Consider the following 18,388-nt stretch of genomic DNA (forward strand, 5'->3'; position numbering starts at 1 on the left):
TTCTTGATGAACAATATTCCAACACACAGATGTACAACAGTTTGCTCATTCACCTACTGAAGGACATCTTGGTTGTTTCAGTCTTTGGCAACTATAAATAAAGCTACTAAAACATTCATGTGTAGGTTTTTGAATGAATATAAGTTTTAAACTCATTTGGGTAAATACCTAGGAGTGCAATTGTTCAATCATATGTAAGGCTATGTTTAATCTTGTCAGAAACTACCAGAACTATCTTCCAAAATGGCTGTACCATTTTGCATTCCCACCAGCACTGAATGAGAGTTCCTATTGTTCCACATCCTCACGAGCATTTGGTGGTGTCAGATTTTTGGATTTTAGCCAATTTAATAGGTATATAGTAGTATTTCATTGTTTTTTGAATTTTAGATTCCCTATTGAAATATGATGTTGAGCATCTTTTTACATACTTATAGCCATCTGTATATCTTCTTTGGTGAGGTATCTGTACAGATCTTTGTCCATTTCTTAATTGTGTTGCTTGTCTTCCTATTGCTGAAATTTTAGAGATCTTTAAAGAGTTTGTATATATTGCATTGAAGTCCTTTATCAGATAAATAATTTGCAGATACTTTCTCTGAGACTGAGTCTTGTCTTTTCATTCTCTTAAAGCTCTCTTAGAGCAGCATTAAAAAAGTCTAGATCCTTTTTTCTTTTTTTGCATGTGGATGTCCAGTGCTTCCAGCAGCATTTGCTGAAAAGACTATTCTTTCTTCATTGAATTGCCTTTCTCAGATTACTGAAAAATTACAGGGAGTTCCCTGGTGGTCTAGTGGTTAGGACTCAGCACTTTCACTGCCGTGGCCTGGGTTCAATCCCAGGTCGGGGAACTAAGATCCTGCAAACTGTGCAGCAGAGCATGGCCAAAAAAAAAGAAAGGAAAAAATTACACCTGCATCTACTGTATCATGCAATTGTCCTCTTGGGCATTTATCTCAGAAAAACAAAGATTTATATTTATATAAAAACTTTAATAGCAGCTTTAATTGTAATAGCCAAAAACTGGAATCAGCCTGATTGATGTCCTTCAACAGGTGAATGGTTAAATAAACTATGTAGCAAAACCATGAAATAGTATTCAGTAATAGAAAGGAACGAAGTACTGATACATAAAACAATTTGAATTCATCTCCAATTATCCTGAGTGAAAAAGGCCAATACCAATAGATTACATACAGAATGATTCCTTTTATTTTACATTCCTGAAATGAAAAATTGCAGATGTAGAGAACAGATTAGTGGTTGCTATGAGTTAAGGAGATCATGGGGTGAAAGGGAAGTGGTGTGGCTGTAAAAGAGCAACATGTCTGCACTTAACAATAGACTATATGTTCTTCTCAAGTGTATATGGAACACTTCTGGCATAAGCCATAAAACAAACCTCAGTAAATCTAAAGGATAGAAACAATACAAAGTGTGTTTTGACTACAATGGAATAAAGTTACATCCATAACATAATAAAATTGGGAAATTCACAGATATGTGGAAATTAAACAGCACACTCTAGAAGACCAATGAGTCAAAGAAGAAATCAAAAGATAAATTAGAAAATAATTTGAGATGAATTAAAACCAGAACACGACATACCAAAACTCGTAGGATCCTCCTAAGGCAGTGCTTAGAGGGAAATTTTATAGCTTTAATCACATAACGTTCCATCTTAAGACACTGGAAAAAGAGGAGTAAACTAAACCTAAAGCAAGCAGAAGAAAGAAAGTAATAAAGATTAGAGCATAAATTTATGAAATAAGGAATAGGGAAGCAATAGAGAAAATAAAGGAAACCAAAAGCTGGTTTTCTGTAAAGATCAACGAAATCGTTGAACATTTAGCTATATTGACCAAGAACACAAGAGAGAAAACTCAGATTATAAGAATCAGAAATGAAAGAGGGGACACTACTAACTTTACAGGAATAAAAAGGATTATAAAGGAATATTATGAACAATTATATGCCAATTAATTGGATAACTTAGATGAACAAATTTCTAGAAAGATGAACTATTCTAACTGATTGAAGTAGAAATAGACAGTACAAATAGACCTATAAGAAACAGAAAGATAGAATTAGTAATAAAACAACCACCTACAAAAACAGCACTAGCCCATAGGGCTTTACTGCTGAATTCTACCAAACATTAAACAAATCATTACTAATTCTTTACAAATTCTTCAATGAAACAGATGAGGAGGGGATACTTCCCAACTTATTCATTCATTTTGCAACACCCTGACACCAAAATCAGAAAAGACCTCACAAATAAACTGCGAAACTATCTTATGACTATGGACACAAAAATCCTCAAAAACACAGTGACACATAAACAAATTTTATACCATTACCAGGTGGGATTTATCTTGAACCAAGGATGGTTCAATATACAAAATAAATTAATTAGCATTAGAAGGGAACTTCTTCAATCTGATGAAGGGCATCTATAAGAAAAACAGAATTAGTATAATACTTAATGATGAGAGACTGGATGCTTCCCCCCTAAGATCAGTGACAAAACAAGGATGTCCACTCTTGCCACTTCTATTCAATGTTGTACTAGGTGGAGGGTCTGGCCAGAGCAATTAGGCAAGAAAAAGAAATAAAAGGCATCTAGGTAGGAAAAGAAGTAAAACTATATTCACAGATGTCATGACCTTATATATAGAAAATCCTAAGGATCCCAGTAAAAGTTATTAACACTAATGAATGAATTTAGCAAGGTTGCAGAATACAAGAGTAATATACAGAAATCAATTGTATTTCTATACACTTGTAGTGAACAATCTGAAAGTGAAATTTTAAAAACACTTCCATTTATAATGGCATTAAAAAGAATTACATAGAAAATTTTTATAAAAGAACTGTAAAATTTATATACCAGAAACTATAAAACATTACTGAAAGAAATTAAAGACCTAAATAAATGGTAATCTGTTTGTATTCATCAACTGGAAGATATTTTAAGATGGCCTTCCCCAAACTGATCTACAGATTCATTGTAATCCCTATCAGAATTGCAGCTTTCTTCTTTGCAGAAATTGACAAGCTGATTCTAAAATTAATATGGAAACTCAAAAGGCTCCAGAATAGCAAAAAAATATCTTGAAATAGAACAATTAAGTTGGAGGAGTCACACTTCCTGATCTCAAAACTTACTGTAAAACAACATTAATCAAGACAGTGTGATATTGGCATAAGAAAAGACATATAGATCAATGGAATAGAACTGAGTCCAGAAACACCCCGTGTGTCTATGATCAACTGATTCTCAACATGGGTGGCAAGACCATTCAATGGGGGAAAGAACAAACTTTTCATAAATGATGGGACATTGGATAGCCTCAAACAGAATAGTGAAGTTGGATTCTTACCTCACACCATATACAAGTATTTACTCAAAATGGATCAAAGTTCTGAATGTAAGAGTTTAAACTATAAAACTCTTAGTAGAGGGCTTCCCTGGTGGCACAATGGTTGAGAATCTGCCTGCTAATGCAGGGGACACAGGTTCAAGCCCTGGTCTGGGAGGATCCCACATGCCGTGGAGCAACTAGCCCGTGAGCCACAACTACTGAGCCTGCGCGTCTGGAGCCTGTGCTCCGCAACAAAGGAGGCCGTGATAGTGAGAGGCCTGCGCACCGCGATGAAGAGTGGCCCCCGCTTGCCACAACTAGAGAAAGCCCTTGCACAGAAACAAAGACGTAACACAGCAAAAATAAATAAATTAATTAAGAGTTAGGACTTCAACATATTCATTAAAAAAAAAAAACTCTTAGTAGAAAACATAGGAGTAAATTTGCATGGTCTTGGATTTGGCGATGGTTTCTTAGATGAGACCAGAGAAGCGCAAGCAACAAAAGAAAAATAGATGGACTTCATCAAAACTGAAAACTTCTATGCTTCAAAGACACTATCAAGAAAGTAAATATACAGAATGGGAGGAAGTATTTGTAAACCATATATCTGATAAGGAATTTGCATGTAGAATGTATAAAAAACTCCCACAACTCAATAATAAAGACAAATAACCCAATTTAAAAGTTAGCAAAGGATCGGAATAGACATTTCTCCAAATAAGATATTCAAATGGCCAATAAACACATTAAAAAATGCTCAACATGTTTTGTCACTAGAGAAATGCAAATCAAAACCACCCACTCAGGCGGAAGGGTAAGCTGGGACTAGGTGAGAGAGTGGCATTGACATATATACACTATCAAATGTAAAATAGTTAGCTAGTGGGAAGCAGCCCCATAGAACAGGGAGATCAGCTGGGTGCTTTGTGACCACCTAGAAGGGTGGGATAGGGAGGGTGGGAGGGAGACGCAAGAGGGAGGGGATATGGGGATATATGTATACGTACAGCTGATTCACCTTGTTATACAGCAGAAAGTAACACAACATTGTAAAGCAATTATACTCCAATAAAGATGTTAAAAAAAAAAGAGAAAAAAAACCCCCCACCCATTCAGATGACTATAATAAAAAAAATCAGACAATAAGAATTGTTGGTGAGGGAATTCCCTGGCGGTCCAGTGATTAGGACTCTACATTTCCACTGCTGGGCACCTGGCTTTGATCCCTGGCTGGGGAGCTAAGATCCCACAAGCCGTGCGGCGTGGCCAAAAAAAAAAAAAAAAGAATTGTTGGTGAGAATGTGGAGAAATCAGAATCCTCATACACTGCTGGTATGAATGTAAAATGGTGCAGTCACTTGGAAGGCAGTACAGCAATTCCTCAAACAATTACAGTCACATTATTACCTACTAATTCTACTTCTACATATATATAACCATGAGAAATGAAAACATGTCCACACAACAACTTGTTCACAGATGTTTAGAGCAGCATTATGCATAATCACCAAAACTGGAAACAACCCACATGTCTATCAGTGGATGACTGGAGAAGCAAAATGAGGTATACCCATACAATTAAATATTATTTGACCATAAAAAGGAGTGAAGTACAGATATATGATTGAATCTTGTAAACATTACGCTATAGAAGAAGCCAGTCACAAAATACCACAGTCTATGATTCCATTTGTATGAAATACTGGAATAGGCAAGCCTATAGAGACAGAAAGTAGACTGGTGGTTGCTTAGGGATGGTAGGGATGGGGGTATGGAGCATGATAAAGGGCATGAGGTTTCTTTTTGAGGTGATGAAAATATTCTAATAGTAACTGGTGATGGTTGCACATATGTGTGACTATCCTAAAAACCACTGAATTGTACATTTTAAATAGGTGAGTTACATGTTATGAGAATTTTATCTCAGTAAAGCTGTTTTTTTTTTAAAAGGGAAACATGAGATATCCTTGTGATGAAAAATGTTAATGTATCTTTAAAAACAAAACAAAAACAAAAACCTAAGAGTGGAATACCTGGGTCCTCTGATGACTGTATGTTTAACTTTGCAAGGAACTGTCAAACTATTTAAGGTGGCTATACTATTGTGCCTTCCTGTTGGCAATACATGAAAGCTCCAGTTGCTCCACATCCTCAATACTCAGTATTTTATATATATTCTTAACTTTATGACATTCTAATAGGTATGTGCTGTTATATCACTGTGGTTTTAATTTGCATTTTCTAAATGACTGGTGACATTGAACATCTTTTTTTGTGCTTATTTTAATTGCCATCCATGTATCTGGTGAAGTGTCCTAAGGTTAAAAAAATAAGTTACAAAAGAACAAAAATTAGGGACTTCCCTGGTGGTCCAGCAATTAAGACTCCGTGTTCCCAATGCAGGGGGCCAGGGTTTGATTCCTGGTCAGGGAACTAGATCCTGCATGCCGCAACTAAAAGATCCCACATGCCACAACAAAGATCCTGCACATAACAACGAAGATCCCATGAGCTGCAACTAAGATCCGGAGCAGCCAAATAAATAAATATTAAAAAAAAATTATATTAAAAAAAAGAAAAATTAAATTTCACAAAAATTAAAAGCTTAAATTAACACACAAATAAAATTTAAAGATGAACTGAGAAAATATTTGCCATATATGTGAGAGAACAGGAATAATAGATTTAACATGGAAAGAGACGATGCCTTATCTTATCTCTTATCTTATGCCTTATCTTATCTTATGCTTTGCCTTATCTCCTCAGTGTACCTGCTGCAGGTATATACAACCTCCCACAGCATCAGCCTAATGTGTAAAGGGCTCTGACTCCTCTCACAGGTGATCTGGAGGCTGAAGCTGGGAGGGGCCTAAGGGGATCAGGTCAGAACTTGGAGAGAGGCAGGGAAATACAGCCCAGGAAAATACACCCAGTGCTCTGCGTGCAAACAAGTTCAGCAGGCAGAGGTAGTGGGAAGGTGTGGAGCATCAGTGGACAGGCGTAGGGAGGTCAGCAGGCATGGCATTATGGTAGGGATGAGGGCACAGTGGCACAGAGGTTGCCTGTAGGGACACAAGGGACAGCAGGAAGGGTGGGGCAAGTTTTTGGCCGTTATTTATTCAAATATTTTTTCTTATCACCACCTTCTCTCTCCTTTCCTTTGAGGACTTCAGTTACCTGTGTATTAGGCTATCTGACGTTGTCCCATGACTTACTGATGCTCTTTTCTGTTCTTTCCTCCTTTGGATTGTCTGTTTTGGAGCATTTTTATTGCTCTGCCTTCAAGTTCACTTATCTTTTCTGCAATGTCCAATCTGTCATTAATCCTATTCCACACATTTTTCATCTCCATGTTACAGGTTTTCATCTCTAGAAGCTTGATTGCAACTTCCTTGTTACGGTCTTCTATGTCTCCACTTAACTTTTTTGAACATAAGGAATAGTGTTATAATGACCGTTTTAATGTCCTTCTCTGCTAATTCTAATATCTGTGTAACTTCTGGGCCAGTTTTGACTGATCAGTAAGATTGCTTATTCTCATTTTGCATTGTGTTCCTGCTTCTTTGTATGCCTGGTGTGGATGCCAGACACTGTAAACTTTACCTGGTTGGATGCTGGGTACCTCTGTATGCTTATAAATTCTCTGGAACTTTGGTTTGCAATGTAATTAATTACTTGGAAACAATTTGATCCTTTTGGGTCTTGCTTTATTTTCTGTTAGATGGATCTGGAGCAGTGCTCTAATTATTCTCCAAAACTGAGGCAAGGCTTCCTGAGCAACTCTTCTATCCCAAGCCTGTGAGTTATGAGTTTTTCTAATCCTGTTGGTAGGAAGAGGCACTATTCCCAGCCCTGGGTGACAACTAGACAATTGTCACCCTAATCCTTTCAGATGGTTCTTTGCCTGGCCTCAGCCATTTCCTCCTCACACAAGCACTGATCAGTATGCAGCTGAATATGCAAAGGCACTCCCTCTGCTGAGCTCCAGGGTTCTCTCTCCATGGAGCTCCCTCCTCTCTGGGATTCTGTCCTGAAAACTCTAGCTGCCTTGGTCTTCCTGGGCTCTCAGCTTCATGTCTTCAACTCAAGTATCCTGCTGGGCTCTACCTCAGCTTCCCCTCCCTTTGCTGCAGCCTGGAAACTCTCTCTCCAGGTAGGAAGCTGGGGCAGTCACAGGGCTCATCTTCTTTGCTTTCCATCTCCCAGGGATCACTGTCCTTTGTTTTCTGATATCCAGTGCCTTGAGACCATTGTTTCATGTATTTTGACTGGTTCCTTTGGTTGTTTCAGGCAGAAGGGTCAATTTGGTCCCTGTCAATCCATCTTGGCTGGAACCAGAAGTTTCCAACCAGTCTTTCTGCTGCTTGTCTCCTCTCCTGTCCAAATAGTAGTGTATAAAAACACTTGATTGTCAAAGTTTTATTCACGGGAACATGTGCTCAGTGCCATGACTTTGCCTCTGTGATCCCAGTTGGTCCTCACAACCATGCACGTTTTCTTAACCTCACCTCCCTTTGACAGCTGAAAAGTGAGGCCCACGTTTTTCGTGGTTTGGATCCCAGGCAGGCCTGTCAGTTCCGAGGCTGCGTGCATCCTGGGGCTCCAGAGTTCTCAATGCCTGTGCAGCATCTCTGGCTCATTCCTCAGCGAAAAGCTCACACTTGTAGCCTGGCTTCTGGGTGTCCATGCCCAGATGCAGTGTGTGTGCTGGCTCTGTCGGGCATGCAGGTGTGCCTGGTTCTCATGCAGCCACGTGACTTCTGAGTGAGACAGGCAATGGGATGGCCACCTGGCAGGGAGGTGCCGAGGAGGTCCAGGACCCTGGGGAGAAGGTGCTTGGCCCTCACCAGGCTTGAGGATTCTGATTCTGGCTGTCTCTTCTCCTGTGGGTCAGCATCGGGACCACTTTCTAAGAAAATCCCAGCTTCCAGATAATTCTTCAGAAAACTCAAGTCTGTATTTATGGATTTCCTTACATGATTTCCTTGGTGCCCAGCACAGTCAGAGACCCAGAGCACAGCACCTGCAGAACCAAGGACCTCTCCACCTGGCTTGGGAGAAGACAGGTGCACGGTGGCCAGCCCGCTCGCCCAGCTCAGCCTGAGATGCTGCACGACCAGGAAAGTGACTCCATGCTGTGAAATGACTTTTTGCATGAAGGGGCCGGGGGAGCAGATGACATCAAAGGCGAGGGATTCACAGTGCAGGGGAGGGAGGTGGAAGTTAGAAGGAAAAGGCAGGGGAAGTCAGGACCATTTGGTATCCAATGCGTGTTCATTTATTTTACACTTACAAAAGAAATCGCCCACCCTCTCTGCCCCATCCCCCCCAAAAGTCTCTTTTTACAAACATTTAAAAATTAAAACTAAATGAAGATAGACAAGTTAATTTCAGTACAATTATTTTTCAATGTAGCTGTCATAATTAGAGTTTAAATTTCCTACAAGTGACCAATGTCCAAGTGACTTATAGGGAAATCCTGATTATTGGCCAAAAGGAAAATTCCATATTACAAGTTAGCAAATTCTAGTACAAAAATAGTCCATGTGTTGGAATAGGCTTTCTTTTTACATAGGTCTCAGGTCAGTCTACTGACTGCATAATACGCTAACGTCTCAGGGTTCTCTCTTTCACAAATGGCTCATTCGTCATAGCTGGAGCAGCATGGCGCCTACAGTAGCAAGGCTAGTGTCCATCTGGGGACCGTGCTGGAGACGGCAGGCCTGGGCTGCCTCACTGGCCCCAGGGCAGTTGGGCAGAGCTCCAGCTCCGCACTGGGGTCCTGGAGGGAGGAACGAGTTGCGGGCAGAGCTGCTCCCCCTGAGGGAGAAACAGGCCCAGGACACAGGGGAAGTGTGCCCAGGGGCTGAGCCGGTACTGGTGCAGGACAGCCCACCTCCTGCCAGTGTCTCCTCATCCTGTAGCCCAGCGAGATAAGAGGCCGACCTGTGTGTCCTCAGTGGCGAGAGTGTGGCCCTGCCCTTGCTGCGGCTGGGCAGGCTACTTGTCCCTCAAGATGTCGAGCTGTTCCTGACACTCGGTGAAGAGGCGCTGGAAGCGGAGGTTCTGCCCGATGACTGGCAGCAGCTCCTTCAGCAGGTCCCTCTTCCGCAGACCCTGCGGATACAGGAGTGACAGCTGAGTGCAACTGACAGTGAGGAGAGCTAGACTGTGGGGGTTTCCCTGGCCCAACAAAGACCCTTGTGCCCATCTGCCCCATGGGCACCCCCTGGAGAAACCATAGATGGATGAGAACAATTTCTCTGTATGCTGGGAGGCCTGGGACAGCTAAAAAGCTGAGCTTGGGCACATGGGGTGGAGTGGCAGGGCCCAGGGAGGGACATAGTTCAAGGGTGGGTACCAGGTAGGTTCTGCTCTTCCGTGTCCCCTAAGTCTGCTGGCACAGTCACCGCTGGCCTCTGATTGCACTGGTTAGTGGCCAGAGTAGCCTGACCTTCCAGAGCAGAATGCAAGTAAGGCTACCAGGGCAGAGGGCCAGGCAGACGGCTATCCTGGAGGGGCCACTCCCTTATGTGGATGTGTTCCAGGGACGTGAGGTCAAGGCCAGGGGCGAGGAGGTGCCTGGGTGACAGTGACTGGCCTTGGTTTTACAGTTCTGGAGTCTCTGTCCTCAGCTCTTGCCTATGCCTCCTCCACCCTGGGTGGCACCATGTCTGCCTGGGCCCTCCTGCAACATGCACTGCCATGCAGGGTCTCCACCGCACAGACCCTTGAGGAGCATGGCTGCTGCAAAGGGAAAACCACCAACTGACAGCACTGACCACTGGAAGAGAAGGGCCAATATGTTAAAACAAGTGTGGTAACAAGATGATGAATTATAGAAAAGAACCAAGTGTAGATACCAAGTTTGAGCAACACAGTGGTTGAAGGAGATGGGATTCGCAGGAGACTGGACACTGCTGAAGACCAAGTCAGAGTGAGGTCAGATAGAGGAGCAGCCCACACTCAGCAGGGAGGCAGGCAGAGGGGAAACTGTAAGAGGAGAAACTGTACCATTGCCTACAAAGGCAGGTGAGCGCAGCAGGTAGGCCCAATATCCACATAATGGATCCCACAGGAGACAGAGAAAGAAGAGAGAAGGAAATATTTAAAGAAATAATATGGGTATATTTCACATAATTAAACAACGAATGGCCTTAGGTTGAAAGGCTCCACTGAGTGCTGATCAAGTAATATATGGGAAAACTGATAACCAGACACATTAGAATGAAATATACAGAATTTTCAGATATAAAAGACAGAAAATTTCTGAAAATTTCGAAAGTACAAGAACATATTACCTACAAAGGAAGACATACCAAGATTCACAATAAAGTGTTTTTTTTTGGCTGTGCTGCGTGGCCAAAAAAAAAAAAAAGATGGCAACTCATGACCAAGTAGGGTTTATCCTGGAAATCAAGGAGAATTTAATGTTAGAAAACTCAGAACTGGAAAATAGGAAATAAAAAGATTATTTGAGATGACTTCATTGTTTAAACCACATAGAAAATGCAAAACAATTAATGGACAAATTAATAAAAATAATAGAAATGTGTAGAAAGATGGCTGGTGATTAATATACCAAAGTCAAATGCATATGTACAGCAGCAATGAATAATCAGGAAACATAAAACAACTTATCACTTAGAATACTCACAATTATAAAATATCTAAGAATAATTCTAAAAATGATGCGTATGGCCTATGTGCTGAAAATTAAAAAACCTTACTGGAAGGCATTAAAGAAAACCTAAATGAATGGAGAGTACTGATGGGAACAGTAGCATAGTATAGATATCAGGATGGAGGCTGCAAAAGGCAGTGGTGAGCACTGTGGCGTGTGAAAGCAGCAGGGGAACTGCAGACCCCTGGGAACCTGGGGTCAAGAGATACAGGTAGAATACAACAGAATGTCTAAGGTTGTGGGAAGAAGCAGGAGTGAAACTTTTAGGGAAATTAAAAAATTTAAAAGCAGTCTTGTATAGCATAAGTGGAAATACAGCACAAGTTGAAAATGGATTAAACTCCTTAATCAAAAAATGGATAAAAGAACAGGATCCAACTATATGCTGCTTACAAGGAACTCACTTAGATCTAAAGGAGGATATACACAGGTTGAAAGTGAAAGAATCAAAAAGATATCCCATGTAAATAATAAGCAAAATAGAAAAGAGATGGCTATACTAATAACAGACAAAATAGACTTTATGTCAAAAATTGTTATAAGACACAGGACACTGCATAATGATAAAAGGGTCAATTGACCAAGAAGATGTAACAGTTATAAACATATACCCACCAAACATCAGAGTTCCTAAACACATGGTGCAAACACTATCTGAACTGAAAGGAGAAATAAGACAGTCCTACAATTTGCAGAAGACTTCGATATCCTATTTTCAATAATGGATAGAACAACCAGACAGAAGATCAATAAGAAATAGAGGACCTGAAAAGCAGTATAGACCAACTGGACCTAAAGCACACATATGCAGAACACTCCACACAACAAGAGCAGAATATACATTTTTCTCAAGTGCACGTGTAACACTCACCAGGACAGACCAAAACAAGTCTCAATAAGCTTAAAAAGACTGAATCATAAAAGTGTCTTTTCCAATCACAATGGAATGAAACTAGAAATCAACAGCAGAAGAAAAACTGGAACACACACAAATATGTGGAAATTAACACACTGTTAAACAATCAATGATTCAAAGAAGAAATTACAAGGGAAATTTTAAAATATCTAGGGACAAATGAAAATGAAAACACAACATACTGGAATGCAGCAAAAGCACTGGCTAGAGAGAAATTTATAGCTATAAGAATCTACAAAGAAAGATTCACAAATCAAATCAATAACAGAACACTGCATTTAACAAAACTAGAAAAATAAAAGCAAACTAAACCCAACAAGCAGAAGAAAATCATACATATCAGAAAATAAGTAAAATGGAGAACAGAAAAACTATAGAGAAAATAATAAAACCAAAAATGAATTCCTTGAAAAGATCATCAAAATTGACAAGCATTTAGCTACATGGACTAAGAAAAACAGAAGACTCAAATAATGAAAATCAGAAGTGAAATAGGGACATTGCAACTGATGCCACAAAAATAAAAGGAGTATAAATAAGAGAATACTATGAACAACTGTACACCAACAAATCGGATGACCTAGATAAAATGGACAACTTCCTAGAAATACACAGCTTACCAAGACTGAATCATGAAGAAATAGCAAATGTGAACAGACCTATAAGTAACAAGGAGACTGAATCAGTAATCAAAAACCTCCCAACAAAGAAAAGCCCAGGACTGACCAGATGGCTTCACTGGTGAATTTTACCAAAAATTTAAAGAAGAATGAACAACAATCCTCCACATACTCTTTCAAAAAACTGAAGAGAAGAGAACATGTTTAGATTCATTGTATGAGACCAGCATTATCCTGACATGAAAGCCAGACAAAGACACTACAAGGAAAGAAAATAGTCCAATGTCCCTTGTGAACACTGATGAGTCCTGAACAAAATACTAGTGCAGTGGTCCCCAACCTTTTTGGCACCAGGGACCGGTTTCGTGGAAGACAATTTTTCCACGGGCTGGGGGTTGGAGGTGGGAGATGGTTCAGGCGGTAGTGCGAGCAATGGTTCAGGAAGTAATGCGAGTGATGGGGGGATGGTTCAGGCGGTAATGCAAGTGATGCAGGAGATGGTTCAGGTGGTAATGCAAGTGATGGGGGGATGGTTCAGGTGGTAATGGGAGTGATGGGAGTGATGGGAGTGATGGTTCAGGAGGCAATGCAAGCAATGGTTCAGGAAGGTAATGGGAGTGATGGGGAGGATGGTTCAGGCAGTAGTGTGAGCGATGGTTCAGGCGGTAATGCAAATGATGGGGGCGATGGTTCAGGGGGTAATGCAAGCAACGGTTCAGGAGGTAATGGGAGTGATGGGAGGATGGTTCAGGTGGTAATGCAAGCAACGGTTCAGGTGGTAATGGGAGTAATGGGGGGATGGTTCAGGTGGTAATGCAAGAAACGGTTCAGGTGGTAATGGGAGTGATGGGGGGATGGTTCAGGTGGTAATGCGAGCGATGATTCAGGAAGTAATGTGAGCGATGCGGAGCAGCAGATGAAGCTTCACTCGCTTGCCCACCACTCATCTCCTGCTGTGCGACCTGGTTCTTAACAGGCTGCAGACTGGTACCGGTACTGGTACTAGCGAACAGAATTTAACAGCAAATGGAAAGGATTATATACTATGACTAAGTGTGATTTACTCTTGGAATGCAAGGGTGGTTTAAGAAACTAAAATCAATCAATGTAATATACCACATTAATAGAATGAAGAAAAAAAAAATCCCAGAAGATCATCTCAATTGATGCAGAAAAAGCATTTGACAAAATTCAACACTCCTTCACTACTAAAAACTGGTAATAGAAGGAAACTATCTCAGTAAAATTAAGGCCATATACGAAAAGCCCACAGCTAGCATCATACTCAGTGTTAAAAGACTTAAAGCTTTTGCTCTAAGGTCAGGAACAAGGCAAGGATGCCCCACTTTCACTTCTATTCAACATAATACTAAAAAGTCCTAGCCAGAACAATGAGGCAAGAAAACGAAATAAAAGACACTCAAACTTGAAAGGAAGAAGTAAACTTATTTGTTTGCAGACAACATAATCTTATATGTAGAAAACCCTAAAGATTCCGCAAAAAAACCCGTTAGAACTAATAAATGAATACAGCAAGTGTGCAGAATATGAAATCAACACACAAAAATTAGCTGCATTTTTATATACTGACAACCAACAATCTGGAAAAGAAATTAAGAAAACAATTCCATTTGCAATAAGCTCCAAAAGAACAAAATACTTAGGAATAAACTTAACCAAGGAGGCGAAAGACTAGTATAGTGAAAACTACAAAATGTTGCTGAAGGAAATTAAAGAAGATATAAATAAATGGAAAGACATCCCATGTTCATGGACTGGAAGACTTATTAAGATGGTTAAGATGTCAATAATACCAAAAGCAATCTATAGATTTAATGCACTCCCTATCAATATCCTACCGGCATTTTTCACAGAAATAGAAAAATCCATCCTACAATTCTTATGGAATCCCAAGGGACCCCAAATAGCCATATGAATCTTGAAAAAGATGATGTGCAGTCTCGTACTTCCTGATTTCAAAACTTATTTCAAAACTACTGTACCTTTTAATTTTTGAAGTATGTGGCTACATTATCATTCAAAATAAATTTAAAATAAAAAAACCTGAAAAGCGCTATTTAAAAAAATGAAAGGGAATGAAATAAACTGCTATAAGCAAAGCAAAACATTCTGTCTGCCTGTGGCACCAGGGGCAAACTACCAGACAGAGGATGTGCCCTCTGGCTGGAAGGCTGGTGTGGCTGGTATCAATACCAATAGCCACCAGTACCACCTCCCAGCCTGGGCTCTCAGAAATGGATGGTGCTGTGTTTCAGGCACCAGCCTGGACACAGCTCATCACCACTTCTCAGGTCAGTGTCACAGGTCCTACAATGAAGACGCTGGCAGACGGAGGCTTCCCAAGAGCAGGGTCCGGCTGGGGATTCAGAGGCCGGCAGCCACGCACGCACCTGAAGGACGGCTGCTTAGTGCCCAACCCTCTGCTTACTGTCTCCCTCCTGTACACACTGAGCCGTGATCTTTGAGGGAAAGAGACCTGGATTGTGGGGGTCCCCTGAGATGCGCTGGCAGCTCATATCACAAAGTTTCCCAAAATATAAAGAATTCCTACAAACCAAAAAGAAAAACAAATGACACCAACATGTTTCAACAGGAAATACAAGTGGCTCTTAAATCTAGAGTCAGCATTGCTCGTTGGCAGCACGCTCCATCCCCAGCTCCATTTCCCAGCCATCCTGAGGACCAGTTTCATTTGAATGGCCAATTCTCACCATGAGAGTGTTCACAAAGAAACTCAACAAGAAGGCAGAGGGCTCATACTCAATTCACCCCCTCTGCTCCCCATATCAAGATGAAGAGATAGTAAGGAGCTCAATATCAAAAAAACAAACAACCCAATTAAAAAATGGGCAGAAGGGCTTCCCCGGTGGCACAGTGGTTAAGAATCCGCCTGCCAATGCAGGGGACACGGGTTCGAGCCCTGGTCCAGGAAGATCCTACATGCTGCGGAGCAACTAAGCCCGTGCGCCACAACTACTGAGCCTATGTGCTACAATTACTGAAGCCCACGTGCCTACAGCCTGTGCTCTGCAATGAGAGAAGTCACTACACTGAGAAGCCTGCGCACTGCAACAAAGAGTAGCCCCCGATGACCGCAACTACAAAAAGCCCGTGCGCAGCAATGAAGACCCAATGCAGCCAAAAATAAAATACATTAAAAAAAAAAATGGATGGAAGACCTAAATAGACATTTCACCAAAGAAGACATACAGATGGCCAAGAGGCACATGAAAAGATGCTCAACATCACTTAATTATTAGTGAAATGCAAATCAAAACTACAATGAGGTATCACCTCAATGCCAGTCAGAATGGCCATTATCAAAAAATCTAGAAACAATAAATGCTGGAAAGGGTATGGTGAAAAGGGAACCCTCCTGCACCATTGGTGGGAATGTAAATTGATACAGCTACTATGGAGAACAGTATGGAGTTTCCTTAAAAAACTAAACATAGAACTTCCATATGACCCTGCAATCCCACTACTGGGCATATACCCTGAGAAAACCATAATTCAAAAAGAGACATGTACCACAATGTTCATTGCAACACTATTTACAATAGCCAGGACATGGAAGCAACCTAAATGCCCACTGACAGATGAATGGATAACGAAGATGTGGCACATATATACAATGGAATATTACTCAGCCATAAAAAGAAATGAAATTGAGTTATTTGTAGTGAGGTGGATGGACCTAGAGTCTGTCCTACAGAGTGAAGTAAGTCAGAAAGAGAAAAACAAATACTGTACGCTAACACATATATATGGAATCTAAAAAAAAAAAAATGGTACTGATGAACGTAGTGGCAGGGCAGGAATAAAGATGCAGACATAGAGAATGGACTTGAGGACACAGGGCGGGGAGGGGAAGCTGGGGCGAAGTGAGACTAGCATCGTCATATACACACTGCCAAATGTAAAACAGATAGCTAGTGGGAAGCAGCGGCATAGCACAGGGAGATCAGTTTGGTGCTTTGTGACCACCTAGAGGGATGGGATCGGGAGGGTGGGAGGGAGGCTCAAGAGGGAGGGGATATGGGGATATATGTATACATATAGCTGATTCACTTTGTTGTACAACACAAACTAACACAGTATTGTGAAGCAATTATACTCCAATAAAGATGTATTAAAAAAAAAAAAGGCATAAATTCAGAAGAGCGCTGAGGCCAGAAGGGGATGTGGCAGACAGCAGGAGTTGGCTCTGTCCAGACCTGCTCCAAGACTTCCCTGCCATACTCTTCACAGCTTGCCTTCCTGGCCTCCCTCCCAGTGGGGGTGCCCAAGTGGTCTGCTGGCTGCTGTGAAGCATGGGCTGGCTTTCCTTTTAAGAGGGTGGATGCTACTGGTACTGGCTTCCTTCTGTCTTCCTTCCTTCAATTGGACATGAAAGCCATCTTATGACATGAGGGAGAGGCCAACAGAATCACAGAGATACAGACCTCCACTTAACTCCAAAGGACTTGTTTTGGAGGACAGAATAAAACTACTTCAGCCACCACTAGACAGGGTATCATTTACCTGCAGTTGAAAGCATTTGTCATGGATACTGGGACCCCGAGCAGACCAGTGGTTTTAGGCAGTTGGCGGAGGTAAAAAGCAGGTAGCATTGCACTGATGGTGCTCCTGGGAAGGGAGCCACAGGCTCTCCTGGACAAAGCTTGGGGTCAGCAAGAACAGCAGGAAGGAGGGGGAGAGGAGGGTGCATGGCTGGTAACCGGTGGCCTGCCTGTGCTCCCCACCCCACCTTGGCCTAGAGTGCCCACCTTCAGGCTGAGACAGAGAACCTCTATGTAGAGCTCTGGCTAACGTCTTGGGCTCAGGCCCCCAGAGTGGCAGTTGGGCACAGAGTGAGGCCCCACAACCCGGCCAAGGGTAGGGCTTTGTCAGACACGTGCTCCCCCACCCCGTAAGCAGATGGCCTGTCAGGCTTCCCCAGAGGTGAGATGTGCTGGGAAACAGCTCGACTACTGCAGGTAATTCCGAACACCCTTCCTGTTGAGGACAGGGGACAAAGCTGGTTAAGCAGAAGCAGAACTCCAGGAGCTAATGTGCTGGGGTGAAGGACTGAGCCGGGGTGGGGGAAGGCAGGAATTCAGAGGGACACCTTGGCCTTGGGAACATGTACTGATCAGGAAGAGGCTGAGTGGGCTTCTGTCAGAGTTGAGAGCCCGGGGGACCAAAGCAGGGGCCTAAGGCCCATGAAAAGTGGGGGTCCCTGGTAAACCACCTCTTCTTTGTGCTGGTATCCCCAAGGGATGACCCGACCCTAGAATAAGGGTAAACTGGAAGGAAACCAGCCCCTGCACCAGCCAGTGACCAGCTCTGAGAAGTCCCCAGGCAGCCCGGAAAACCTCCATCCCGACCGGGTTGAGACCCTGCAGAGCGGGTGCCTTAAGAGCTGGCACCAAAGCAAATAAAATGCCCTGTGCAAAAGCCACATCACCTGAGGCTCAAGCCATTTCTACAAGCAATTTTTCAAATACCATGTCCAGCAGACAGCTGAAAATAACCAGGCACTTGAGCAGATAAGATAACGTGAACGAGAACCAGTAGAAACATTTATAGGCAATAGAGACAGACCCACAAGGGCTCCTGATACTAGGACTATCAGACATGCAATTTTAAAATAAAATAACTAAGCTTACTGTGCTCAAAAGACTAAAATGAAAATTTCAAGGAGAATTAGAACTATAAAAAATGATGGAGCAGATTTTAAGAAGGGAGGACATGCTATCTCTCTGATGATGAGGGAAACGAAAGGGAAGCTATA

The 18,388-nt window shown here is 41.9% G+C and overlaps 1 protein-coding gene across 4 annotated transcripts in view; it reads right to left on the minus strand.

Annotated features, from left to right (window-relative positions):
- Positions 1–3,793: 3,793 nt before the first annotated feature.
- HIRA (histone cell cycle regulator) overlaps positions 3,794–18,388 on the minus strand; it is a 79,921-nt gene continuing 65,326 nt past the window's right edge. For all 4 annotated transcript variants that reach the window (XM_022551274.3, XM_022551275.3, XM_022551280.2 and 1 more), the window contains one exon: positions 3,794–9,488. In XM_022551274.3, coding sequence (XP_022406982.1) covers positions 9,372–9,488 — 117 coding nt within the window. In that variant the 3' untranslated portion in view covers positions 3,794–9,371. The remainder of the gene's footprint in view (positions 9,489–18,388) is intronic.

This window comes from Delphinapterus leucas, chromosome 14 (genome assembly GCF_059928025.1).
Source record: "Delphinapterus leucas isolate spDelLeu-1000000601 "Yukka" chromosome 14, BTC_Dleu_Yukka2, whole genome shotgun sequence".
NCBI classification, from domain to species: domain Eukaryota; kingdom Metazoa; phylum Chordata; class Mammalia; order Artiodactyla; family Monodontidae; genus Delphinapterus; species Delphinapterus leucas.